At 35.1% G+C, this 25,853-nt stretch overlaps 1 protein-coding gene across 12 annotated transcripts in view; it reads left to right on the top strand.

The window, feature by feature from the left end:
* NAALADL2 (N-acetylated alpha-linked acidic dipeptidase like 2) overlaps positions 1–25,853 on the top strand; it is a 531,897-nt gene that overhangs the window by 387,766 nt on the left and 118,278 nt on the right. For all 12 annotated transcript variants that reach the window (XM_064516623.1, XM_064516624.1, XM_064516622.1 and 9 more), the window contains one exon: positions 292–411. In XM_064516623.1, the coding sequence (XP_064372693.1) occupies positions 292–411 (120 nt within the window). The remainder of the gene's footprint in view (positions 1–291; positions 412–25,853) is intronic.

The raw sequence follows: 25,853 nt of genomic DNA on the forward strand, positions 1-25,853 counted from the left end.
TTTTGGGGCTTTACAAGTGTAGTCATTTTTAATTCCTTCTAGGCCTGTTTGTATTTCATTGAGATGATGTGTGAAATGGAATTATAACTTCTGCTACAGAGAGAAGTAACGCTAAGATACCCTTTGAAGATCTTAACAGCATATTGTAAGAAGAATTATTAAGTAATACTCAGCAAGCCACAGAAGACAAAACATAGGGTGCAATTTTTCCTTTTAAAGGAACTGAAACAATAAAACAAATCTTAATTATAACCACACATAGTAATAACCGTTGCTTTGCTTGTGTTGTAGGATCTCAAGAGAGTTCTTCAGAGAAATGTTGTGGCTTACATTAGTCTCCATAATCCAGTCAGAGGCAACTCAACTTTACATCCTATTGCATCACCTTGTCTTCAGCAACTGGCAGCAGAGGTTAGAAATAAAGTATTTTCTTTTATATATGATTGGTGAGGTTACACAGCTAACTGCCTTGATACTGGTTGATTTTAGGTAACTACAGGTGGAGGTTGGTTTGTTTAAGCATTTTAGCCTCACAGTTGCACATGAACACTTTTTACTAAATAAACAGGCTGAACTTTATTTAAAAAAAACAAAAAAAAAGCAAAAAAGTAGAACGTGGATTAAGAGAGCAGATAGGATAACCTACCTCAACAGTTCATTATACAAAGTCTCATTATACTTGCATGCCTTTCATCTTTCTCAATTTTTCGCAGCTTTAAAGTAGTGTATTTTCTATTCATTAGCACAATTCAGACTTTTTTCTTCCTAATCCAAGACTGTTTATCAATTCACGTTTAACCTATAAATTTACCAAATGTAACATGTGGCCTACAGGGAAAATATTACGGTTCTATAATCAATATTGTGTAAAGGACATAGGTCAGGTTCAGTGCTCAGCTACACCACTGTAACTAGTCTTTGGTCAGGATATTCCATAGTTATGCTGGTATAAGTGCATATAGGTTTTAAACCAGTGACCTTATTGTTGTTTCTATTAATACGTAAAATGAAGCAGAAATAATGTAAGGCACATACGACATTATAAAAACAGTTTAAAATAGCGTGCTTAAAATGGAGTTCAGTTTGACTTTCATAAAATAAGCATTTTAAATTTTTTTCCATAAATTGGCCAGGCTAATCCTCATTAGCTTATTTTGATGTTTCTTTGACTTGCCTCTGTGATGTTTCTTTGACTTGCCTCTGTGATGTTTCTTTGACTTGCCTCTGAAGCAGTGGGTACTAAACACTGATCAAAGCAGCATTTTGAATTAAGTGGAGTTTAAGACTGATCTTGCTTGGCAATTTTTGTCTGACTAAGTTTAGTAAAATGACTTGATATCAACCAAATTGTTCATTAGTAATATTTTAAATACTTCTCCTGTCCAGTGGTGGGATGGTAATTTTGTCATGAGAAGAAGTGTTTCACAGTACTTGCACAAAATAAAACAAAGATGCAAAATCATTCCTTTTAAGGAAAAAAAAATTACAAATTTTGTTTGTGGAAAATAATTTATAATGTTATATGTATTGGTCTACAGGCTCTCTGGATATGTCAATTATGTGTATATTTTAAATAAAGGCTTAGCTACTGTGTTTTCAAAAAATACGATTTGGATAGATTGCTAACCTTTTGTAGTGGTGTTTGAAGTCCTTTCTCCATGAAAACAGGTGTTTGCTGTTTAAGAAATAAATATATTACATTAGGTCCTTGAGGTATTTGTTTTACCCTCATTTTGTTTGGCTTCAAAAATATGATCTGTGCCAGTGATGCGAAAACTGTAAGCTGCCTGGAGCTGTGCAGGAAGGACTACCTTCTTTTTTTATCTGCACCTATCACCTTGTTAAAATTTCATTCTTTTATTCTAATATATACAGTATTAGTAAGAGTGTTACAGACTCGCCCTGTGTTTTGGAAAGAAAGCGAAGGAAATCTCTTTTAGACCTCTGCTTTACTTCTGTGGTACGTTTGGATGTGAAGTTTTTACATTTTATGATTCTTTTTGTAATAGCAGTCCAGTTAATTAGCTTGCAGTTTTGTATTTCTAATCAGACATGACTAAAACTTCATTTTTTTTCTTCCATTAAACCCTCTATCTCACTTCACATTCTTTAATGGCCAAGGCTATTGTATAGAAAATATATCCATTCTGCATGTTTCCTCTGAAGCCCCATTAAAAAAAAAAAAGACAAACTATATGCAAGGTTGCCTGTATACTTTTTTTTTGATAGTATAATTTGCTATTAATGCAACTGTAATATAGTTTGTGACATTAAAAAAGAATTGTAGGATTTACTGCTTTCTAAATCTGGCCAGAATTCTGAATCCATGTCAAATATATCAGCAGTGATGGAACAGCCTGGCACAGATCTACCGTTTGTTCCCATGAGTACTCTCAATTTGCCATGTGTCTAGAACACTTTTTACAGAGGATTGGTCTCCTTATGAAGAATAGTGATATTACTTCAGGCACTTGCCAAGAAAGCCATATAATTTACCTCAGAATTATGATAGTACACATGGAGTAAGAGCTGTTGTCTTGGAAGGCATCTTCTCTTGCAGAAATTGAGAGTGCATTCACACGCGACTCATGTTAAGAGAAGCCGACTGCAAGGAAGCACTTAAAAAGTCCAGTAAGAGACAAGGAGAATCGTAATTTGTATTTAATAGTTCATCATAAGAGTAATCCTCTGAACATAGGTTTGTTAGAACAGAAAGGGAGATGAAACAGGAATTTAGAATGAACATTATCAGTAAATTTCTAAATGGGAATGGAAAATGGCCAGTGTTGTTTGGCTGGATATAAGCATTCCGTAGTTTGCGGACACCTGGAACGTAGCTCGGTGTACCATTGGACTCAATGGTAAAACTCATACTTCCGCTTCTAGACTTCTCCCCAGAAGAGGCCAACTTGGTTTATTTTTCCTGTTCCTAAACAGCGTTGGTAGCATTGCAGCACTATTTTGAGGAGGGGGAGACCGAGAGCTGCTCACCATTTGTGCTTGACCACTAAGGACAGAGTTGTATTTTGTTCAGTATTGCGCTGTTGTGCTAAAATTGTGTGCGTTCATTCTCAGTAAAATAGAAGAAAAAAGTTAATGCAGGTTAAGTACTAGGACTCTAAGACAAACAACGAAAAACAAAAATTTGTCCTGTGAAAGAAAACTGAGGTAAAATTGGACTAAATATGGACTGCTCAGTGAATGCAGCAGGAAATATAAGAGGACAGTAGCTTCTAGAGACCCATGGAGAAATGGCAAAATGAGACAGACAAATGCATATAACAGGGTTTATTTTCTGTACTGTAAGTATGCAGCTTTTCTAAACTGAAATCTTCGACGTTCCACAAGCATTCTGATCAGTGCAGCTTCCAAAACCCTTTTTTTTCTTAATTTCTGCAGACTGTAGGAGAAGTAAAAAGTTTGAGCTGAAATGTAGTTTGTATTATTATTCTACACTTGCAAATAAAAATGAAATCAGAAACCTGATGAGTTGGGCACTATGTGAGATTTGGTAGTTAGTGAGAGAATAGGAGAACTACTTGGCTAATTAACAGAGACTGTGAGTTCTTAAAGACATTTTTACATAAAGGATTACATCTTTATTTTATATGAAGGTTTAACAAGGAAGCTACATAAGCAGTCTGCAAATAGCAATTTCATGTGCCTGTCAGTGGTAGTGTTCAGTGGGGATTTTGTTTGAAACACTGAATTACTTGAAGAAACTAATTTAAATATTTGGATTATTTAACCAAAGAAGAATTCAAACAATTCTGAGACCTTGAAATATTTAATTCATATCTTTTTTGGTATAACTGTGCTAATTAATGTCCACATTAGTAAGAGGGAGATACTGCCAAGTTACATTTTTGCCTACTATTGTTTTGTAAGGAAAGTGTTTTTTCACTTGCTCTGTTAGTGAATCACCACTTGCTGGCAGAGAGTCATTGGTAAATTGGGACTGTTTGATGCTGGCATTCATTCTCTGTAAATAAGGCCATTAATGAATTTTTCTGTATTTAACATTTCACAAGTATAAGTTGTTATGAATGCTAAATTAATTGTTCTTTTCTTTTAACTGATGCTATGGTCATTGCTGATCAGACTGTGAAGCTGCTGTTGTTGCTGAACCCGAGAAAACTTACTGTTCCTTTCTCCTGAGAGAAAACCATTTAAACATCTAGTGAAGAAGGAGTTGAACACTTTCTATATCAGAAATTAAAAATGGCTGTACCAAGTAGACTTCATGCTATTTGTTCAGTATTGCTTTCTACTAATGTAGTTAATAGCAAAAAAACACCTTTACGTTTAATGGTGGCGGTATTGGCAGGAAACATTTTTTCTTTTTGAAAAAGAACCAAAGATAAATTTCTGTATAGATGCTTGTTGCCATTATTTTTTTGTTTTTCTTGAAAGATCTTTCATTATTGTCAATATTGATTCTTCCTCTCCCACTTCTGTGTGTTTTCTCATTTATTTTGTTTTACCTTCAGCATCTCATAAAGAATCTCCAAGCTTCATATTTCAGCAGGTTGTAAAGAAGAAAAAAGCATTAAAATATTATTTTAATTGCTTCTTGCATGCTATATAGTAGATGATTACTACTTCCTGGTGAATTTTCAGGTCTTTACCTGTTACTGCTTTCAGGATTATAATTGATTGATTGCTGATATTGTTTTTTTTTTTAAATTTGTTTTGACAATGGAAAGAACCTCTTGACAAGCAAAGTTTTATGCTGTACAGTCTGTCTCAGAAATTGAAAATACTTTAAAAGAACACTGTTAACATAGAAAATAGCTCATTGCTGGCTCAAGATTCTCCTTCTCCGGTGTGAAAACCAAGGTTTCCTTTTAATGGTGGATTTGATTTTGGAGTCAAAGCACCAGATACTTTGCATTTGTTAATAATGCCTTTCTTTTTTTTTTTTTTTTTTTTTTTTTTTTTTTGACAGAATACTTATGTGTTGCTTTGTCCATTCGGTTGTTTTTCTTCACACTTCCTCCAAATTAAATAATTTTAATAAGATAAAATTCTGATTCAGATGGTGATCATTTAAACTTACTCATCCATTTTGAAGTTACGAAAACGCTATTGCTGTTAAGTTTGGGAAAATGTCTGTGAATAAGGAAGAGAGTGAGCGAGCTAGTTTATATGCTGTGATCTTATTAGACATCTTCTGAAAGTTCTTATTTTTTAGTAAATCAAGCTTTCTGCTTTTATGTCCTTCCCTATCTTTACAAAAATTTAATTATGGTATTAATGTCTTCCACTAAAAGCCTAAATTGTGTATGATTTCGACAGATACTTTTTGTTTTCAAATATAAACTTCAAGTTTTGTACTGACTGTAGATAAAATTAAAGAAATCTGGATGTTTTGTGTGGGAGATTTCTCTAATTCCTTACCTGATGTAGAATAGATTTTGGTTCTAAGATTGTATTGTCTAATCTAATTAAAACTGTCTAATGTAATAAGCTGTATTACACAGTGGAAGAGTTTTTTTCCTTTCAGAGTCTTTATCCAATCTACGGTATTTGAAAACTTGCCTTCAATTCTGTCTAAATATTCCTTTGATCAGTTTCCTCTTACTGCTCTTAGTTATTTCCCTTCGGAACTGAATTTTTCATGATGATAGAAAGACGTTTTTATAATGACAGAAAACCTTTCAGGTAGAGAGTTTGAAAGTAAACTTCCAGTACTTATGAAAGATGATAGATTGACAGCTCTGGATATTTTAGATCATTTACGTAACCATGGGTAATTGAAAGCTCACTGTTCTTCTCATCGTTATTAGCTATGTTAAATAACCGTGTTTGGTTTAATAACTGTTTAACAACTAACTTACATTTTAGTTACATGCCTCAGGGGGTTTTTTTTTAAGCACTCAGAGATGTTTACATCTTAAACTCAAAAATTTGTCATGATTTTTTCCTTTAAGACTCTAAGTGTTAGTGCAGTTAAATTTCTTTTATGGGAAAACAAAAAGCTACTTGATTTAAGCCTGTTAATGGAATCTCTGTATGTGTCTGTTCCATAGATATAATAAATACCCAAATCGGGGGTGGGGGGGGAGGCAGGAAGGAGAGAACAGACCTTCAGTCTTAGGCATTCAAAGGAAAAAATAATTCTTTATAAATTTAATTTTTAATGTATTTATTTTTTAAGAGAAGACATCTTTGTTAGGAAAGACTTAGTAAGAACCGTTAATGAATACTGACAAGAGTTTGCAATGGCTAAACCAGACATGCCTGAATAATTACAAGCATCAGCTTGAACAATTCTAGGGGGTCCCACACTCGTTCATTTTCTTCATGCTCTGTTGATGTTTTTTCCACCAGGACACTCTGGTGGCATGGGTGACTTTTGCAGTGTGAGGTATTACCAAATAGGACAAGACTGGAGATTAGCAGGGCATTTCATAAACTGGAAATTAGGAATGAGCAGGAAATTTCTGAACAAATATATAATTGTAACTTTCTATGGCATCCTATCAGAAAAAATTTCAAACCAATTTCAATATTTGAAAAGTCTCTGTATTTCCCAAATCATTAATGAGTGGTCATTAATCACACATTAATCAGTGATGTAGTTGAGATGCATTTTTATTTAGTGAGTCAAAGAAACATAGTTTTACTTCTCCTGTCTTTAAGTGCACACAGAATGCAACTTTGCTGAATATAACGGGAAAATTTTACTGCTGAAAATATTGCTGGCAGGAAATAGTTTTCTTGAAATTTCTGTAGAAAGCTCGCTTTCAGCAGGTAGAAGGTCATATGGTTCAAATCTTTGCCTCTTGAAGAATAGCCTCCAAAGTGACTTCAAAACCTGTTTTGTAGCCATCTATTTTAAGACTTAATTGCTGAGGCACTACTTTCAAGAAGACGCTTCTAACATTTAGGTTAGATACTATTTGACTTTGTGTCATCTCTTCCTCTTTTTGGTCAGATATATAATTACAGATGTATAGTTACTTGAAGAAGGTTGAATTCTCCACCTTCAATAGGGAATTTGGCATTAGAAGTAGTGAATGGTATCTTTTTTAAAAAAAAAAAATTGGAAACTAGCTTCTCCCTCTGAATTTTAACATGATGAAGAACATGGCAGTAGATCTGAGGCTTGCTGGGTCATCATAACTGCAGGTGCTGTGACTCTTTCCAGGTGCTCAGCTGACAGTGTAAGCCCCAGAGAATTCATATGGCTATTTTTGTTTGTTAAAAGCAAAACTTCAAGTTTGTTTTGACTGTTTTGAACAGTGAAACAGTTAAAATGCTTACAGTGTTACAATGCTAAAAGGCTTTATTTAGCCACAATAAATACTGGGGAAATGCTTTTAGAGTGCCCCAAGGAACTTCTCTATCAGGAGAGACTTGATTTACTTGGTATGGGAATGTCATACATTGTGGGAATTCTTTTTCTTGCCCAATTCAGTGAATTGTGTGTGTTATAGATTTCTTTTTTTCTCTCTCATATATAAAAACTGAGTCAACTCACTCACTTTTTATGTTAAAGCAGAATGAGTCATCTTTTTATTTAATTGAAGAGGCTGTTCTTTTTCTTTTCTTTGAAGTGAGAATGCTTAGATTTAATTTCAGAGGTAAAGATTGAAAAAACTGCAGATCAGATTATAATTTATTGCTCTTGAATGATATCTTATTTTTAGAGGCTTTTGAACTGCCCTTTATATACAGTCATTGATTTCAATGTCTGGAAAAAAATAATATTTATTATTAAGATTAATGAACAACTTCTGTTTTCCCCTGAATATTTACTCACTTAGCTGATCTTCCTGCTGTTTCATGTGTTACCAGTGTTTGTGATGGTCAGGGAAGGAATTTGCTACGTTCTGGCCAACAAGAATTATCAAGATCACCTGCTAAATCTTGTTAACTGAGTTAGACTCTGGAGTCCAAATATATGTCTCAGCATTTATGGAAATGTTAACCTTAATTTATCCACATTTTCCACCATGGAAAATTGTTTAATAAAGATATGTTCTGAAAGAGTTTATTTGCATAACTAAAGCTATTCAAATAAACTTCTCTCATGAAATGGGCAAGTGTCAAATTTACTTTTAAAAATCTTATAAGTTTAGTACTTTGTGTAAAAAAACAAACAAACAAACAAACAAAACCAAAAGGGGGGGGGGATTTGAAATTCAGTTGAAAAGATCATTTTAACTCTGCAATGATAAAGTTATAGTCTAGCAAATAGTAACCGATGAACAAACCAGAACGTAATGTTATGTAGAAGAGACTGGGCGTGTTGGCTAGTATACATGAAGTCCATGATAGTATCATTTTTGAAATTTACTTTTCATACTATTTACAAAACAAGTTATTTGAACATTGGTATTTAAAGAAAGCTTGTCTTATAAGATGTATTCTATTGTTTTCATTTTGTTACTGCTTTTGATCTGCTTACCAAACTTTGTGTAATGATTAGATTTCTATTTAAAACAAGTAGCAATAGTTACTCGAAGTTGTCACTCAAGTTACTTAATTAATTCCAAATACCAGAGAAGTGCCATAAATCATATTTACAAGATATCTTCAAGTAAGCCTGTAGAAAAGTTGCCTGCACAGCTAAAATGCCACTGAATGTTCAGACTGAAAGGTGCTTTGGAACCAATTAGGTGGTAGTGGATACTTCTTTGCTGCTTTTGGGAATTGGAGGAAAAAAATTCACCTAAAATCATTTTTGTCTGGTAAATTAATGGATTATTGTTGTTATACAATGAAAACGAAACACAAAGATGTAGTGTTACTTTAATTTCTTTTATAGGAAAAAAAAAAGAATTTCGTTTTACTGGTTCTAAATATTACGAGGTAAATAGGTGAGATGTACATATAAATGAATAATGTAAAGCACCTTTGATGATACAAAACTGCAAGGGCTTCAAGCAATCCAGCCTAATTTATCTCTTCATACTACTGCAAAAATAAGCCTCTCTAGTGTGTGTTCAGTTTTCAGTCTAAGAAGTTCTACAACTTTCTTGGATGATCTGTTGTAGTCTTTTATCACTTTAATGTTTGGAAAGATTTTTTCCCCATCTATTTAAGTCCTCACCATTGCAAATTACTTTTTCTTTTTTTCCTTCCTTTCTTCCTCTTGTGATTTTTATTCTCTTTGTAACAACCTTTTTACATATTGAACAAATGTTATCATATCTTCTCTCAGTCGCTAATTCTTTCAAAAAATACTGTTTACTTCCACCATAGAATACTGTAGAAGTGTAAATGGTACAGGGCTTCAATTAGAGATGGACAGATTCATGGAAGAAAAATCCATTGGTAATTACATACAAAGATACCACCTTGTGGTTTTAAGAACTGCCTGAGCTATACCTAAACAGATGCTGGGAGAGTGGTCAGGGGCAATGTTACTACACACTTCCCGTGTTCTACCCTTTCTTACCCATCTAGAGCTGGTGTCTGTAGAAGACGGGATGTTGGTCTGGAAGGATCTTTGGTGAAATCAGTATGTCTGTTCTTTACCGTGGGATTTTTTTAAATTTTTCTTTCTTCTCTGTTGCATATTCTATTTTGATTAGTTTTTGAAAAGTGTTGCATACAGTGACTTCAGTGTCAGAAGAAAATAGTCTTCTTAGTCTCTCTCAGGTTAGGATATCTCAAAATGTACCTTTAGTGTAGTCACATTATGCTTTTTGACTCCTGTAACGGGCCAGCGTAGTCTACAGTAATCCTCTGCCTCACTGCTGCTTAGATACTTGTATTTAACCATTTGAGGTCTCCTTCGTAATGCTGTTACCATGCATTTGTTTATAGTGAAATATATCTTGTTGATTTCCATTTTCAGTTTCTTTAATTTTTAATCCCAAAACATTAAATCCCATTTAGAGTTTTGGCAAGAGGTAATTCTCATTACTTGTGTCATGCAAGTCACTTCGTGGGAACACAGGTTTTCAAAGGAGGAACTAAACACAGGTCTTAAACTTTGCTCTGACTTTCTCCATTTTCTTTCCACTGTGTAGGTAGGGACTCATGTTAGCTAGATGTCTAATGGTGTGCACCTTCCCCTGCTGTTGTCAGCAGTGCTGTGCTTGGATGAGTATTATAATAGAAAATAACAGTCAAAGGCTGTTCTATTTATTTTAGTCAATGACAGTAGTTGAATTTTCAATCTAAATCTAATTTTCATTATTTTACAAACATCTCAGAGTTTGCACAAGTAATCTATGAATGAAATAGATATCTAATATATGTGATTAATGTTCTGATCATAGTTTCATGTGGTGATTTGCTACATGTCATAGGCCTCAGCATGTGGTTTATGTCTCAGTAAATTTCTCATTAAGTAGCAAGAGCAAGATGAGGTAGTGGCTCCTTCCTTACTACCCACCTTATTTCCCTTTTTGAGATTAATATTTCTCTCTCTCTCTCTCTCTCTCTCTCTCTCCTTTTTTCTTTTTTTTGAAATAACACTGGCTTAGGCCTGTTGTTCTTTGAGTAGAAGACTGAGCAAGTTAAACTCTGCTTACCTGAAGCACTTACCTAAGCTATCATAAATACATCAAATTAGAGCACTTACAGATGTGGTCCTCAGTATAGTAAGGTTAATTTTTTATCAGAGCTGGGCTCAGATTTGATGAGCATTTCAAACAGCAAACAGTATTTAATGTGTCACTTTTCACGGTTAACCTGGTTTCTCAGTTAATCTATAGACCTTTAGGTTGCTATCTAACATTTATTTTTGCCAGACAAAACCAGTTGGCTGCAGTGGGCACTGGATCAGATCCCTGATAAGCAGTGATTTCTTTTATTCCTGAATTTTTACTGCTCCCTTTCATATTACTGTCAAGGTTAGAGAGCAAGAGACAAGAGAGCCATTAGTATCTCAGGTATGGGACAAGAGGAAGCAGTGCTTCTTACAAATGAATAGCCAATCCACTTACTAATTTTTTATTATTGTTTTTATTATTGCTGCTAGCATGATTACTTGTGATGGGTAAAAGATGAATCAAGTAGTTTCTGTAAAATTCTCGAATTGTGAAGTTGTTTCTGATGTTCACAAAAACAGAAAGAGGTGCATAGGTCTGTTAGTTTTTTAGACATAGCAAGAAAATTACACCCTTTAAATGCTAAAATGTCAGCTTCAGAAAATTGATACATCTTCCTCAAAAAGTTGGTGAGATTTAGTTTTTGGAATGAATTAATATGTCTCAGATGAGCAAGTGAAGTCTTCATTAACTCCAGTGTTTGTCAAAGATTACCACTTGAGGCACATTGCTCTTCAGCTAATATTTTTCATTGAGTTCAAATGGCAGAAAAATGTATGTAGAGTGGAAGTGAGAATCACAAATCAGAAAAACAATATGAACAGGTATTTCATTTTTGTTTGTTGTATGCTTGTATTGCTGTAAAAAACAAACAGAATCCTGATTTATTACCCAGTGAAGTAATACCTCTTGAGAGCAAAGTAAGGTATTTGAAATACATCTTTGTAAACTGAAGTAGCTGACTAGCCAATGAATCTGGAACAAAAGGCTTTCCATTAAACAGAGTTAGATTAATTTGAAAACAGCACATCTCATTGAAATGCTTTTCTCTTCCTCTGGAGTTCTTCTGTAAAACATTTTTAAAATTTCTCACTTATACACGAATCTCAGTCTTGCCTGTGATTCTGCATAGATTTTTCTTTCTATATTAGTCCTTAAATGTTATTGTCACAAATAAAGGACATACTAAGTCTGCAAAATGCTATCATCCTTACATTTATTATTATTTTCCATCTCGTTGTTCTGATAATGGAAAAAGAGGTTGAGGATGCAATTCTGGTTTCACTTATATTTCTTTAAAGTTCTGTAACTGGTGATTTACGTATATTTTTTTCCTGATTTATATTGTTACAAAAGAGAAAAGATTTGGGTCCTGACTCTTGAGTTATTTCCTTGTAAGACTGACAGTTTTCTACACTAGCACTGAAAAGTATGTCTTTCATTCTCTGTGAGAAGAGCATTATGTTTGTGTTGACAGAACCACAGAAGGCATCTGATCCTGCTCATCAAAAACTGGTTGTCATTGGTATCAGCTGATAGAGGTAGACAGGTGACATTAGATATCTTCTGAATGATGAATCCATTTGTTAGAAGAAAAAAAAAAAGGAGTGTCATATAATCTTTATTTAAATTAATTCCAGTATTAGTCTTCCTTTTGCCCCTGTTTGTAGGGTGTGTAAAGGCTTGCATTTAACTACATATTTTTCTCCTCCTGAATTAGTCTTTTTTCCTATTCATGAACAATTGAGAAAAAAGATAAGGAAGATGGTGTGTGGGTATGTGTGTGAAGTTCAGAGGAACTATCATGGTGGAAACAAGTATAATAGCATCTGTTTTAGGAGACATGGGAGATCCTGAGTAGCAGAAAATCAAAACAAGCAATTCTTTAAAACATAACAGGGCAGCCAAAATTCAGTTTCTTCTTCAGGAATTTTCAATGACTATGTGCAGAACTGATCAGTTCAAGGATCTGCCAAGTGCATATGGCACCTTCTAGTTTTAGGTTATCAGTTTAAATCCATACCATGTTTTTAGCTAAAAATATTTTTGTCCTGTTCACTGTCCATGATTGGTCTTTGTATTGATGATGTGTGTGTGTGTTTTCCTGCCTAGCACCACATACGCACTTTCCTCTTTTCATGCTCTTTCTGCAAGTGTCCTTTAGAAGAAGTATGCACTTGAGTGCCCGAATTTCTGTTTGTTTTGTTTTTGTATGGCTCAAAATCTGGACCTTACAGAACAAAGCAGAATAATAGAATCAACATAATAGTAGGCAAACAGATTTTTGCTTTTAAGCAAGGCCTTATCTAGCTGACTTTTAGGTGATGCATAAAGAAGACTGAGATCAGTGCTCCAGCTAGTTATATCTGCCTGATTTTCTGAAATGGTGAGGTTACCCCAGGCAAGGGCAGTACTTGTCCACATAAGCGGATTTATCTCCACAGTGTCTAGAATTTGAGGCAGGGTTCTTCACTACTTCACTGCTGCTACTGTTGAATAGATGTTTGTCCTTAAGACAAAGGAAGATAAAAGGTGGACTTGAGGCACGGACAAAGCAGGCAACTACTTAAGGAGACAGTGTGGGGTGGTGCTTTGCCAGTGCTTCCACTGGGGGTGAGAAGGGTGGGAATTAGTTGCTTTCCCATAATGCAGGGATTGTTTTAACCACTTCACGTTTATGTTTCTTACATATGCTGGGGATGGAGGAGTGGGAAAGCATCCTGGGAGAGTATTTTTTTGCTGCAACTTCAGAGTTGAATTTTGCTGTCATTGGCAAATCATTAAGATAGCAAAATTCACCTTTGCCTACTCTGCTGGGAAGTCTTGCTTGTGCTTTGACAGCATCTTGAGTGCTTCTACTCATCTGGTCATTCTGGGTCATCATGTTGTAAGGTCAGTGGTTTCCAAAATGGGCCTTAGGCCTGCTGACATGAACTTGATGAGGTTAGTATTTAATCCTACTCTTAAAAGAAGGTGGTAAATGAATAATCATAATTTATATGCTTTTTTTTTTCTCCTGACATTCCACATTTTCATGTCAAAGCAAGCACAAGTACTATGCAGTGTTTTCCCTGTTTAGGCAGATTTAGCCTGAAGACCCTTGTGCAGCACTGCTTTAGTAAGTAACACTGTAGCTCAAGGCAAAATATTCTTATAACTTGACTTATAGCCTGCCTATGACCTTTTAAAAAGCGAGCTGTGACACTAGCTAAAAGGAGGAGAGCTCATATGTGACCTTTAATTGGAACAATGTGCTTATGCTCCACAAAGAATACACTCTACCTTGGGCTTTAACATACATATTTTGGTCCTTACTCTGATTTCCTGTAGACTAACTTACATTGAGAGGAATTGTATGAAGACTAGTACAGCTACACTGGTGTAAATTTGGGATAGGATGTGAGAGAGATTTGAGGTTCTTTCTGTACAGAGCTAAAGGATGGATTTTCAGGGGAGTTGGATTTTTTCCCACAAATACTTTCTGACATAGTCTCATTTTTTAAAGTATTTTTTTAACTCAGTGGGTACTGTATAGTCCTCTGTGATTAACCCCTGAGGTTTCAGTCAATTGCATCCCACTGTTACTCAGTGAAATACCTTCCAATTACTAATTTGTTGAAGGACCACAAAGCAGAACGTGGAAATATTTAAGGAGCCTCTGAATCTCTAGTTTGGTAACGTAGCATGAATATAGCAGTGTTACGCCCCACACTTTGAAGAGTTCTGTATGAGACATCCTGCCCAGGATATTCATCTTAAGTTAAAGAGCCAGCTATATCATCTGTATCAGCATGACGTTTGGCTTGACCCTTAAAAGATTTACCTGTATCAACTTCTAACTGTATGAATTCAGATCAGTATTTTTCACTAGATACATTTTATCCCTTCAGCCTCAGTTTCCTATGGAGCACAAGCTCAACAAGGAACTCTTGGAATTTGATGAAATCCTCATTGTTGATTTCATCAATATTATCATTCGAGGTCTGGGACGAGAGCTCGTTAATTAGCCAGAGCTCCCTCTGGATGGCTGCTTTTGCATCATGCATTAGCATTTTAAGGTTATCTTGGGTCCACCATCAGAGCATTTAATTTTAAAACAAATTGATAGCTTGCATATTTTTATTCCCTATGATGATATAATAGTTTCAACAGAGCTCAAATTCTGGGTCTAATTATGCAGCACTTCATCTTAAACGTGAAGGAGATTTTCAAAAATACAGATAAAGGTAGATGTTAAACTCCATTGACATTCAGTTGGAGTTAGTTGCCTGAGTAGCCTTTCTGACTTTGAAAATCATATCCCAAGAGACCAGTAGAATAGAGGTAGGGAAAAACAAAAATGGTCTCCTTTTTATCAAAGGTAAACTGAAAAACAGAGAGATAAACAGGAATTACTCAAGTCACAAAGAAAAAAAGGGGGGGAATTCAGTCCAGGTCTCCTGACAATGGAATATAGGGATTTTAATTCTCAGTCTCCTTTTCTGAATTTGAGCACTTAAAACATTCGGCAAGAGCTCATTAATCCTGACAGTGCCCTAAAAGTAGCTGTGGGAGTTGCATAGTATAAGAGGTTAATACAGGATCTAGCTAAGTTGTTGAAAATGTAAAGTGCTCCATTCAATAAATGACTATGTTGAATGAAACTTCATAAGTATCTTTTCTGTTTATGTATTATTTGTGACTGTCTTATTCTCTCAAGTTCATTTGTTGTTTGAAGTAATTTGCAAAATCTTTCCTGCATTGGATCTGTTATTTGTAGATGGTCTGGAAGCAGAACACAAGCATCTAATATTCAAGATTTAAGTTGATTAATTTGGAATGGAAATTTTTTATTATCTCTGGATAAGTTTTCTAATGCCTTAGCATTATGTTTGCTTCATTTTTTTTTTAAATTATTTCTTTTTTTTTATCAGGTAGCTCTCTCCAAATACTTTTCAGTACTTGCAGTACCTTCCTGACAGGCAGTGTTCTCAGAAAACTCAAATTCAAATTACTCAGTTGTACTTGTTTTAGTAAAATCTGTGAATTTAGCAAAATTGAAATTAACTGTTGATAATAGATAATAACCACTTCAGTAAGGCTTTACCTTGGTTATAATGGAATGTTAAGCGCTCTCTTTAGTAGATCTGAAATTAGACTTCAGACTTTGCTTTTTAAAAAAAAAAAAACATTGAAGTTCAAAAAAATTTGGTCCAAAGGCTCTCCTAGACTCTGCTTGCATGTTTGTTTTAATTTACAGAGTTTCATGGTGTATATGGTCTGTGATCTTCTTCTCTGAAGAACCCGCATTACAGCCTGAAGCTGCCTGTACTGGTTACGTAGGAATCAACAGGTGAAGCGTGACCAAAGCATGCTGATGTTAAAGATGAGGTCCAAAGGAACAGCAGGGCTCAGGACTGGGACGGGGGAGAAAAGGAGGACATACCAGTGGCCAGATTTGGCTAAGAAATGGTGGGGTATTATCGCTTTCAGGTTTGCTATGCAGATGAATGAGAGTGGAAACAAGTCAGTTTTTTAGAACTTGTGTCAATATGTACTGTGTGGCAACTCGGTTGAAAATAATTCCTCATATTAAAATTCCTTTAATGCTTTTAGATGGAAATCCTCAGCTCACTTAATGTAGAATAATACTGTTTATCTCTTCAAATTGAACTCTACATAAGAAGGGTTTTTTTTTTCCCTGTAACTCCTTTTAGTTCAGCATGATTGCCTCCAATTGTAACCTCTTCTTTATCATTTTGAGAAGTCAATCAGCCTCCACTCAAATGTGTTAAAATGAAGCCCTTGAAGTGAAATGTATAGCTTTAGGAGATGGACTAAAATTCATCTGCATTCCTGTTTTTGATCGCAGTCTTTAAAAAGCCTTAGAAAGAATATTCTGTGAGAAATAAAGTACTGAAAATTCAAACTAGGTGTGTCATCCAATGCCATGCAACAAGAAGGCAAATGTTAGTATAACGGATGATAATTATCAATGTTTCCTTGTCATGTCAACATGCAGATGCATAGAGACCCAGAGTATTTGGTTATAATGAGTGCCCTGTGATGAATGTTCCTTTGCTACTTATGTCTTAGTAGCATGAAGATTAAGAGAAAAATACAGTTTAAGGAAAGGATATGTGAGTATTTTAAGCATTCTTTTTGTTTCCACTGGTTTACAATGCAGTCTTTTTGTGTTCTCCATAAAAACTTGTTATTTTTCTGTTCTTTTAAATGTCCAGCTTTTGTACCAGCTTTAGGTCACCATCGTTTTTTCCTTTTTTTTTTTTTTTTTGTTCTTTTTCTTTTAAAGATCCAGGATTGTGACTCTTTTTGATATACTGCTCATAACAGTATCAAGTCATTCTAATATACTGCTCATAACAGTATCAAGTCATTCTAATCTGTCTTTCCTTGTGACTTCAAGTATCATATATTTTTAATAGACTTATCAAATAATCACAATCATATCATATCTCCCACAGCAAATATCTAGATTTGTTAAAATTGCTCTGTTTTCATAGCTTTTGAAACTACTATTTCTCAAGAATATCTGCTGTTTCTTGAGAACATCAGCAGAGCTGATGGTCATTCAGCACCTCTGAAGAGATTAGCATTTTATTTTAAGAGGGCAAATCAAAGATGTGCATTGATGAACAGTAATAAGGAACATATACTAGGGGCAGCCATGGATGGGAGGGGATTTGGTGTTTTCTCATCAGTGATTTCATCAGCTTATTAAATCAACAAGAGGTGAATGCAAACTCTGAATTATGTGGGGACTGGGTTCATAGTAAAAAGCTGTAAAAGATATTTGCTCATGCTAAATTCTAGATCTGCTGTGACCATAAGTCCATTCTAGTGTTTTTATTTATTTATTTATTTATTTATTCCACACTCAGAACTACAGGGAACAGAGCTTCCCAGCATAAAAATAGGCATGAAGATATATATGTAATGTTTTCATCGTATTTCAGTTCATACCAAGGGAAATATATCACAGTATAAGTACATCGTAGTGTAACAGGATTCATGGCCCTTAGCTTGGCTCACTCTTAGATCAGACATTTTTTGGTACCTTAATTTTTACATGGAGCTATTAAATGGGATTTAATTGCTTCATAGAGCCATGATTTTGTTTAGTTATTCAAGCCACAATTGTAATCTGACTCCCACCATGTACATTCAAGATGGTAATCCAGAAAATGGAAGAGGTTTTAGTTTTGTGTCTCTGTAAGCCAGACTCGCATGCATCTTTTTCCTCCTCCTTCAGTGCCGTGTTGTTTTATTCTGTTTCTGTTATGGTGTTAGGGCTGGAATAGATGCTTATGAAGCTGTTGTTATGTGCTGCTGTGTTTGTGACTTAGGAGGAAGGAGGTTTGAGTTCCCCTGGGAAATTTAGAAAATGGCCTAAGAAAACAGTCACTGACCATTATCTCATGTACTTTATTTTTACTGATGATTTGGCTATGGCAGTCAATGCAGAAAGCAGCTCCACCAATAGATGCTGCTGCATCTTTTTCTAGTATTGATTTGTTTGCTTGTTTCCATTATATTGTTTCTGATGCAGGATTTGGGGTAAAAATAAATTGTTACTGGTGTTCTTCTAGTGTCACAGTAAACACCTTGATATAAATATATATATTTAATAACTGAGCATTGCAAGTGGTGGTTAGTATTTTTAAAATAGTAAAAGCATTCTAGCCTAAGAAACATGTCGTGCAGAGGAGACTCACATCTCTGAGAACTGCAGTGACACTGAGCTGCTGTTCCATGTCGTCAAGACTACTGGTGAAAAAGGAGCTTAGTATTCTACTTTGTTTTGGCACTTGATGCTATAGCTTTTTTCTTAGCTTCTCAGTGCAGATAATGAATCTTAGAATCAGTTCCAAAAAATGTATTAATGTTATTAATGTAATGAGGAATGTAGTTCTTCAAACAGCAGAGGAAATGACAAGGCAGTGGGGAAGAAAGAAAAAGGGCATCCACGTAGTTGTTCTTGCCTGTTAAAGGGACAAAGGTTCTCCAAGTACCATGGTCTTTGGGAGATGGCACTTCTGATCTTAAGCTTTAGTCCAAAAAGCTAAAATGAATGTTGTTCAAATGTTCTCAAATGTTGGTTACTATACTTAGATACTCTGAGTTTATGCAACTTACTATAGTTGTATGTATGTCTGTATCAATCTATCTGTATATCTATATAAAAGCCGTTACTGTCTGTAACTTCTTACAGCTGAGGCTGGATATGGAATTCAGAAGAAGTAGCAGATCTTGGAGTGCTACCTGCTCCCCTTATGCTTTTCATTATACTTTTGCATATGAGGTACCTTCACTGGCTAATGCTGGCCATAAAAGAAACCTCTTTCACACAAAACCCAGGCAAATCCTTTTACCCTTTAGATAACTGAATCTGACTTTGGTGTTTCAGGATCCCCGTTTTAGGAATCCAGCCTGTGAAACAGAATGTCTCAGAGCTTGCTACTAATCTTAAAGTTGTCCTTAAACTAAGTTAAAATAAAACAAAACAAACTTACTGGCAAGATTCAGTTACCTGTGACAGAGCAATAAATCTGCTGTTACTGAGATTAACTCTGAATCTTTGTCTCAACCAAGAATATCCAGCAAGCTCAATGCCTTCAGATGCAATAACTGAAAGGAGAATTGTATTTGGAAGCCCATCCCTTCTTTTATTTGTCAAATCCTTCTTTGGAAGTGTGTGTGGTGTAGTGGCGGGAAGACTCACATCTCCTCCCCTAAGACAGTCTTTTAAATCAGGCTCACTCAGAAAATAATAGCAGAATTTCTCACCTCTGACTGGTGATTGCCCATCACTCTTATATATCCATTTATAGTCATCATCTGACCAGAAGATGAGAGGATGGCTAACAGCTGTCCCAGGAGTGGGCTGTACCTAAAAAAAAATCATTATCATTTTCCTGAGATTAATATTCCAAGATGGAATGAAGTGGATGAAAATATTTCACACAAAAATGTACATGCTCTCTCATATTTTGTAGGGACATCTAATTTAATAATCATGTAACATGAAGTTATGTAAGGAGAGTTAGTTCATGTAGCTTGCCAGTTTCTCTTGCATAAGGTCCACTGTAGGGTAACCGATGACGATTAGTGATAATAGTTGGGTTTGAGTGCTTCCTTCCCTCTCTCTGCAGCCTAGTATTTGGGGAATCTGACAACTGTGAAATCTGAGGCTTCTAGAAAGGTTTTGTAGGAAAAGCCCTGAACTTCTGAGTTCCAGGCTTGTCCGGTCCTTTGGGTAGAGTGCTCTACTGGGAGTCAGCCAAGAGGCTATTTTTGATTCCTGGCTCTGCTCCTAGCCTCCTTTTTGCTGCTGCACAATTCATTTCACAGCTCTGAACATTAGCAATAGCAGACTGATTCTTGGAGATATGGACACACAGCCTTCTGTAGTCAGGGAGAAACACAGTGACCCAGTGCCTTTGTAAATCAGGTTTTTAATAATATGGCTGGGTTTAGGTAGTCAGATTGTAGACATAAAGGTCTGGCCAATTTTGGCCTGTATCTTCAAGCAAAAGAGTTTGCTTTTTGATTGTCAAGTATCTTTAGTCAGAGTAGTATTTAAATACTTAATTTACTTACATAAAAGCTTAAAGTATCTACAGATACAGATATTTTAAATACTTAATTTACTTAAGTTAAAATTTAAGTACCTACAGAATTGTGTTGGCAGGTATTTTTCAATAATAGATAAGCTGTGGAAAAGCTTGCTGTATTCAGAAACATTTCAAAATTGGGACAAATAAAATCTATTGACTATTCAGTCTGATTTAAGTACAGAATTATAATAATTTGTTGTTGAAAAGTCATATATATGTCGATCAGTCTTTTTATAGTCTTCTGAATGACTGGTGCATAAAATTTGCTTCCACCTGTATGCATCTTCGCCCTGTTATGACATGTATTTTAAGTAGTGGATATATATTACATACTGAGCTAATAATATATTACATACTGAGCTAATACTTTATGCATCTTTTGAAAACAGAAATCTCCACCAGACAGATTGAGCCAGTTACTGTTTACTTGTCTGTGTGAAGTTTAGCCTCACAATATGCTTTTAAATCTGTTTTTAAAGAGTCTGTAGATAGGACTTCATTATGAGTTATGTTTTAGTGAACTATGATTAATACCAGATTGACTTGATAAAATAGTTCCTAACTAAATACAAAAATGAGGTGGTAGGTCTTGGCTAGAACTAGGCAATACTCAGTATAAATTAACAACTGATTGCTTTTTTAACTGGAGCTCTTCCATAGGCATTCGAGAAGAAAGAGGCCCTAGAAATTCTTGATTTTGTTCAGCGTTAACTGTGGTAAGAATTTTTTGCTTTGGTTTTTGCCTCCTGAAATGACAGTCTCAGATTAATGTTATTCTAAAAATGTTCAGCCTCTCTAAAGGACCAGCTGAATTTTGAATTAGTTTTTACTGCATCAGTAGCATTCTCAGATTAACTAATAGAGAATCATAAAAATTAGAGAGGAGAAGACAAACAGGTCATTTTGTTGAACCTCAGTCTTCCTATATGAACACTGCATTTTTAAGTTTGCACAAAGTCTGTGATTTGAACAGCAAATTTTCCATAAATTTGTTATTTTCTGCTAAAATATGGTGTCAGTTCAAACTTAGTGGCTTACGGGAGAATAATTGAAGGACATACTTGCAGTGTAAAGCAAGGACAGAGGGATTGTTTCACGTCCTGAGGCAAAACGTAACTGTGTTGTCTAAAGCAAAGGCACAGGATGTAACCAGAATATTGTAAAGGAGTCTGAAATAATACGGTAAAACTTCACTTTTATGTTTGAAACCAAATAGATAATGTAATGGAATTAGAGACGTTATTAAACAGCTGTGGCATCCTGTGGGGGAACTGAAGAAGGGGACAGATGAAGTTGTTCTCTAGAGTCTCATGATCCTGTAAGCCCATGGAGCCCAGAATACATCAAATGAACTGTTGGTAAATGAGCTATGTGACCCAAAATATGGAAACTGAGGATGTTCCAGAGCTAGAAAAGTATTAATGCTGCATCAGCATTAAAAAGAAGTGTGAAGACCTTTATAACTGTAGATTGATTAATTTTGATAATAACCCAAGATAAAATAAAGTGATAATTGATTTGAATATAATGTGAAAGAAGGAAGGCAATTAATGCCTGTCATTTTTTTCACAGAGAACACATCTCTTTTTCATGAAGCTTTTTCATCTTCCAAAGGAATTTTATATTTACTCCATAAAGGTAACTGCACAGACTTTTATGGAGCATTTTTTATGGTACTTTATGGAATGCAGAATAAAAACAGCACTTTAGGATACTAGTTAATCACATGGATTCCAAATTTACAGAAGTTAACTGATAGTTCTTCAATAGGTATTACCTGTTAATGGAGATCATCATTGAGCAGGGATTTTTCTACCAGCATTTTTCAGGCAGCAGCACTAGATTCAGTACTAATCAACACTTTCATTACTTATCTGATAGAAAATGACTGCTCTTAAAATACATGACTGGTATAGCATAAAGAATAGCATAAGAATCAAAAACCGAAAACTAAAACCGTACAGACTCAAGTGTGAACTAAAGTGCAGCATTTTAAGAGTGAGGACAATTAAATATCACAATAAATTACATTTTAAATGATGGAGTATTCATCTCAGTTTCTTTAGATAGAGATTGGCTTTTTTCTGTAAGGTATTTTCTAGGCACATGAAAGCAACTGATCTCAGTAAAAGAATGTTCTTTTTTTTAACAGAAAATGTTCAAGTAAATGATACAGTCTTCGGGTTTCACTTCAGACCCACAAATCTCAAATCATTGCAGAAGGGATACAAGTGAATATGGCTATGTCCGTATATAGTAGGACTGTGATTATTGTCATTTAAATACCAACCATACCAACAACCAGTACTACGTAAATCATGTCATGGCACTTACTCTGTTGTCTGTATTTTGAAAATGCATGTGCATGTGCTTGACTTTGTATTTGTGAATAACGCTCTTGAGCTTAGGGAAACAGTTCATACCCATGAAATTATTTGCATATGCAATTGTAGCAATGGGGCCAGTGTTGTATCTGTGGAGGCTGGTAAACGATAAACTCCGCATTTTCTTAACATAATTCAACTTTGTTTTCGGTCCTTCAGTGCTTCATGTTAAATAGAGATCAGAATATTCGTGTTAATTACTATGCATAGATTTTGGAAATAGCTCAGATAATAGTCTTAGTCTTTCAGGGTGCAAAGGGAAACATCAATGTGTGTGACAAACTTTGGGGAATAGTTTGCTCTATATGTTCTGGTGAACATCATCTTTTCAGGATTGCTTGGACCACATAGATCAGTTTCTTGTGTCTGACTAAAACTACATTTTATCCAATTAGTTGAACTTGTTTTCCCAAACCTTAATAGTATTTCATAGCTCTTGAAATCAAAGTTAAATAAATTTTTGTTGTTAACCAGAAAGAAAAAGAGATTTGGCTGTAGTGGCACTAGTACTTTCCTGCTCTAGCATTTTTCTTCTGCTTTACTGCTCCTGAAATAAAAAATTATTTCTGCCTAGCACAGGGGCGGTACAGGCAATATGTCCTCATAGCATAAGTAGATAGAGTTGGAAGAATCCGGTCAGGGCAAGTATTAGAACACTACACCCTGTAAGTGAAGGTTTACAGTGGTCCTTTTGTCCCAAAGCTTTTTGCACTGCTACTGTAGAAAATGAAATTGTGTAGCATCTTTTGGGTCATTTAATTTATCTCCCAGTGGAACCAGAGAAAAGTATTTGTGGTGCTGTCTGCCACACTTTAATTAAAGTCTGCTTCATGATTATCTTTCTGAAAAATGCAGTTAATACAGATGACTTCACATCTTAAGTAGAAATACTGTTTATTATTGCATTTGCTCAATTCCCATAAAGTCCATGAGAGTTTTGTATAAAAAATATGATGGTGGCATATTGACTTTTATGTTCTGTGTGGACTAATAGGTGTGACTTTCCTTTTCAAACACTGAAAAATACTTCTATTTTGTGACTGAGGAGAGGGAGTGATTTGTTCATGCATAGTTGCTATCAAGAAGTGTAAATGTCAAACCAGAGGTCTTAGGTCAAAGTAAAGCTAGGCCAGCAGTAAATTACTTTGGCTTTATTCCAGGGTTATACCATTAGGGGAGATCTGCAATAATTTAACAATGTGGCAAGAAAGTTCCTCCACAGTATTACGTGTGATTTTTCTGTGGTCTGTTCCAAAAAGTTTATTCCCTTATGTATGTTATAATTGACCTTACTCAAGTCTTCGATTATAATAACAAAACAGAGCATGTGAATAAAATGAAAAGCATAAAAGAAGCAGGGATAAGCACACGGATCTTGGTTACCATAAATCAGCATGAGTATATTGACGTCTCTGAAGCTATGCTAATTTACAGTGGTAGAGCATCATGCAGAAAATGTCACTGAAATGACCAAAGTTGTTTTGGGGCTTGGGAGGGAATGTTAGAACTTGTGAGTCATCCTCCTATGTGGAGTATGTCCCAGAGTGAACTGTGGCTAGTCAGATTTTATGCTTCTGAGAATAATACCTTCTGCTGTTCCAAGCAACATCTAAAATTTAATTGCTTGTAATAGAGAGTTTTTTGAGTCCAGTAAAGAGAGCACAGCACTGTGGTACTGTTTTCGCTAAATGTTTGAGAATCTATGTGGAGAGAGAATTCACTGTAAATTCCTGAATAAAGGAATAAGCCTACATTGTGTGAGTAGTAAAAATATACATATATATATATATATATATATATATATATATGGGGAGAGAGAGAGAGAGAGAGAGAGAGAGTGTTTGGTAAGAGTAGATTATTCTTTTCTAATGGTTGCCTTTGCATTATTTTGTTTTGGAGAAAAAATCTAAAGGTTTATATGAAGTACATAATTCACTTTAATAATATTATGGAACAGTATCATTGGTACTGTATTGATGCTAAACTAAGCTAACCAATGCTCTGTGGATTTTAAAGAAAATACATATTTCCTTACATTTGAAGTATGAACCAGTAGCACAGTGAGCATACAAGACTGGATTTTATAGCATTCCTTGTTCCTGATGATACTCTTCAAATTATGTTGTGCACATAAGTGCTATAATTCTAGATCGCAGCACAGTGAACCAATTCACTGCAGGGATGAAAGGGTAACACATTGATTTTCCCTGGGGATCTGATACGTTGGACGTTCTGGGTCAGCTTTATGATATGGCTCAGCAGGATGTCTTTGGTGCACTGATTTGCACTACGCATGGCGAGTGTTCTTCTGGGGAGTTCCAGCAAACTTTTCTAGTAGAAATATTATAGACCAGTCTAGTTCAGAAAGAAGAAGAATAACGTGTGGATGCTGGTAGTTTGGGGGAAGATAATTAGAATGCTTATAGACAGCTGTAGTGTTGGCAGGGGGATGGGAAAGAGAGACTATAATCCCACTGTCGTGAATTATTGAAAAATACCCATTTGACAGGTGTTAAATTGAGCACCATTAAGTTCAGGAAAGTACTACTATTAAACATTTTACGTGATCAAAAACAGTTGGAGTGCATGCTTTAATTATAAATGCAAACGTGCCCTACTGAAAAATATTTTGGATTAAAAAGTAAATTGAAGAATATGAGCTATAAAGGGAAAAAACAACTCCCTGTGTGTTCAGTGTAGTAGGAGCTGGGATGGAGATGGTTTTCCTCTCTTAAAATAAATTTCTTGCTGGGTGTTCGTCATAATGCACTGTGATCGTAGGCTGTTTTCTGAATTTATCATAAATAGAAGTAGTATATTAAACATTCAAGCTGAGGCTGTCGCCATGGAAAATAAGTCATTAAAGTTACTTGACCTTAGGTGCTGGAGAGCTTTTTTTTTTTATTTTTTATCTGTGTCAATAGCAAAATGTGGGAGAGGTTTTAATGTAGAACTTGGTAGATTTTCTGGTTGATGCATCTAGGAGTCTGGGGTAAAATGATACTTTGGAGAAACACAGCTAACAGCTATTTTCCGTAATTTCTTAATTACTTTTGTTAAACCTTGTAATTCTCTCTATATTTTTCAGGTACTGAGATGTTCAGAGCTGTTGATGGCATTCTAAGTGCAGTCTTGCTACTTATATCATTTATGCTATGTAATTTTAGCTCTAAATATTTTATTGTGCTGAAATTCTCTTATCAAATGGGAGCATACTGCTTGATTATTACCTCCCATGTAAAAGTCATGAAAATTCCCAGCAGCTTGTTCTAGGAGTTAGCAGCAAGTATATCTGAGTTAGGGTGGCATGTGACTTCAATTTAGGTATAGGAAAGATAAAT

The sequence above is a fragment of the Dromaius novaehollandiae genome, chromosome 9 (genome assembly GCF_036370855.1).
Source record: "Dromaius novaehollandiae isolate bDroNov1 chromosome 9, bDroNov1.hap1, whole genome shotgun sequence".
Lineage (NCBI taxonomy): Eukaryota > Metazoa > Chordata > Aves > Casuariiformes > Dromaiidae > Dromaius > Dromaius novaehollandiae.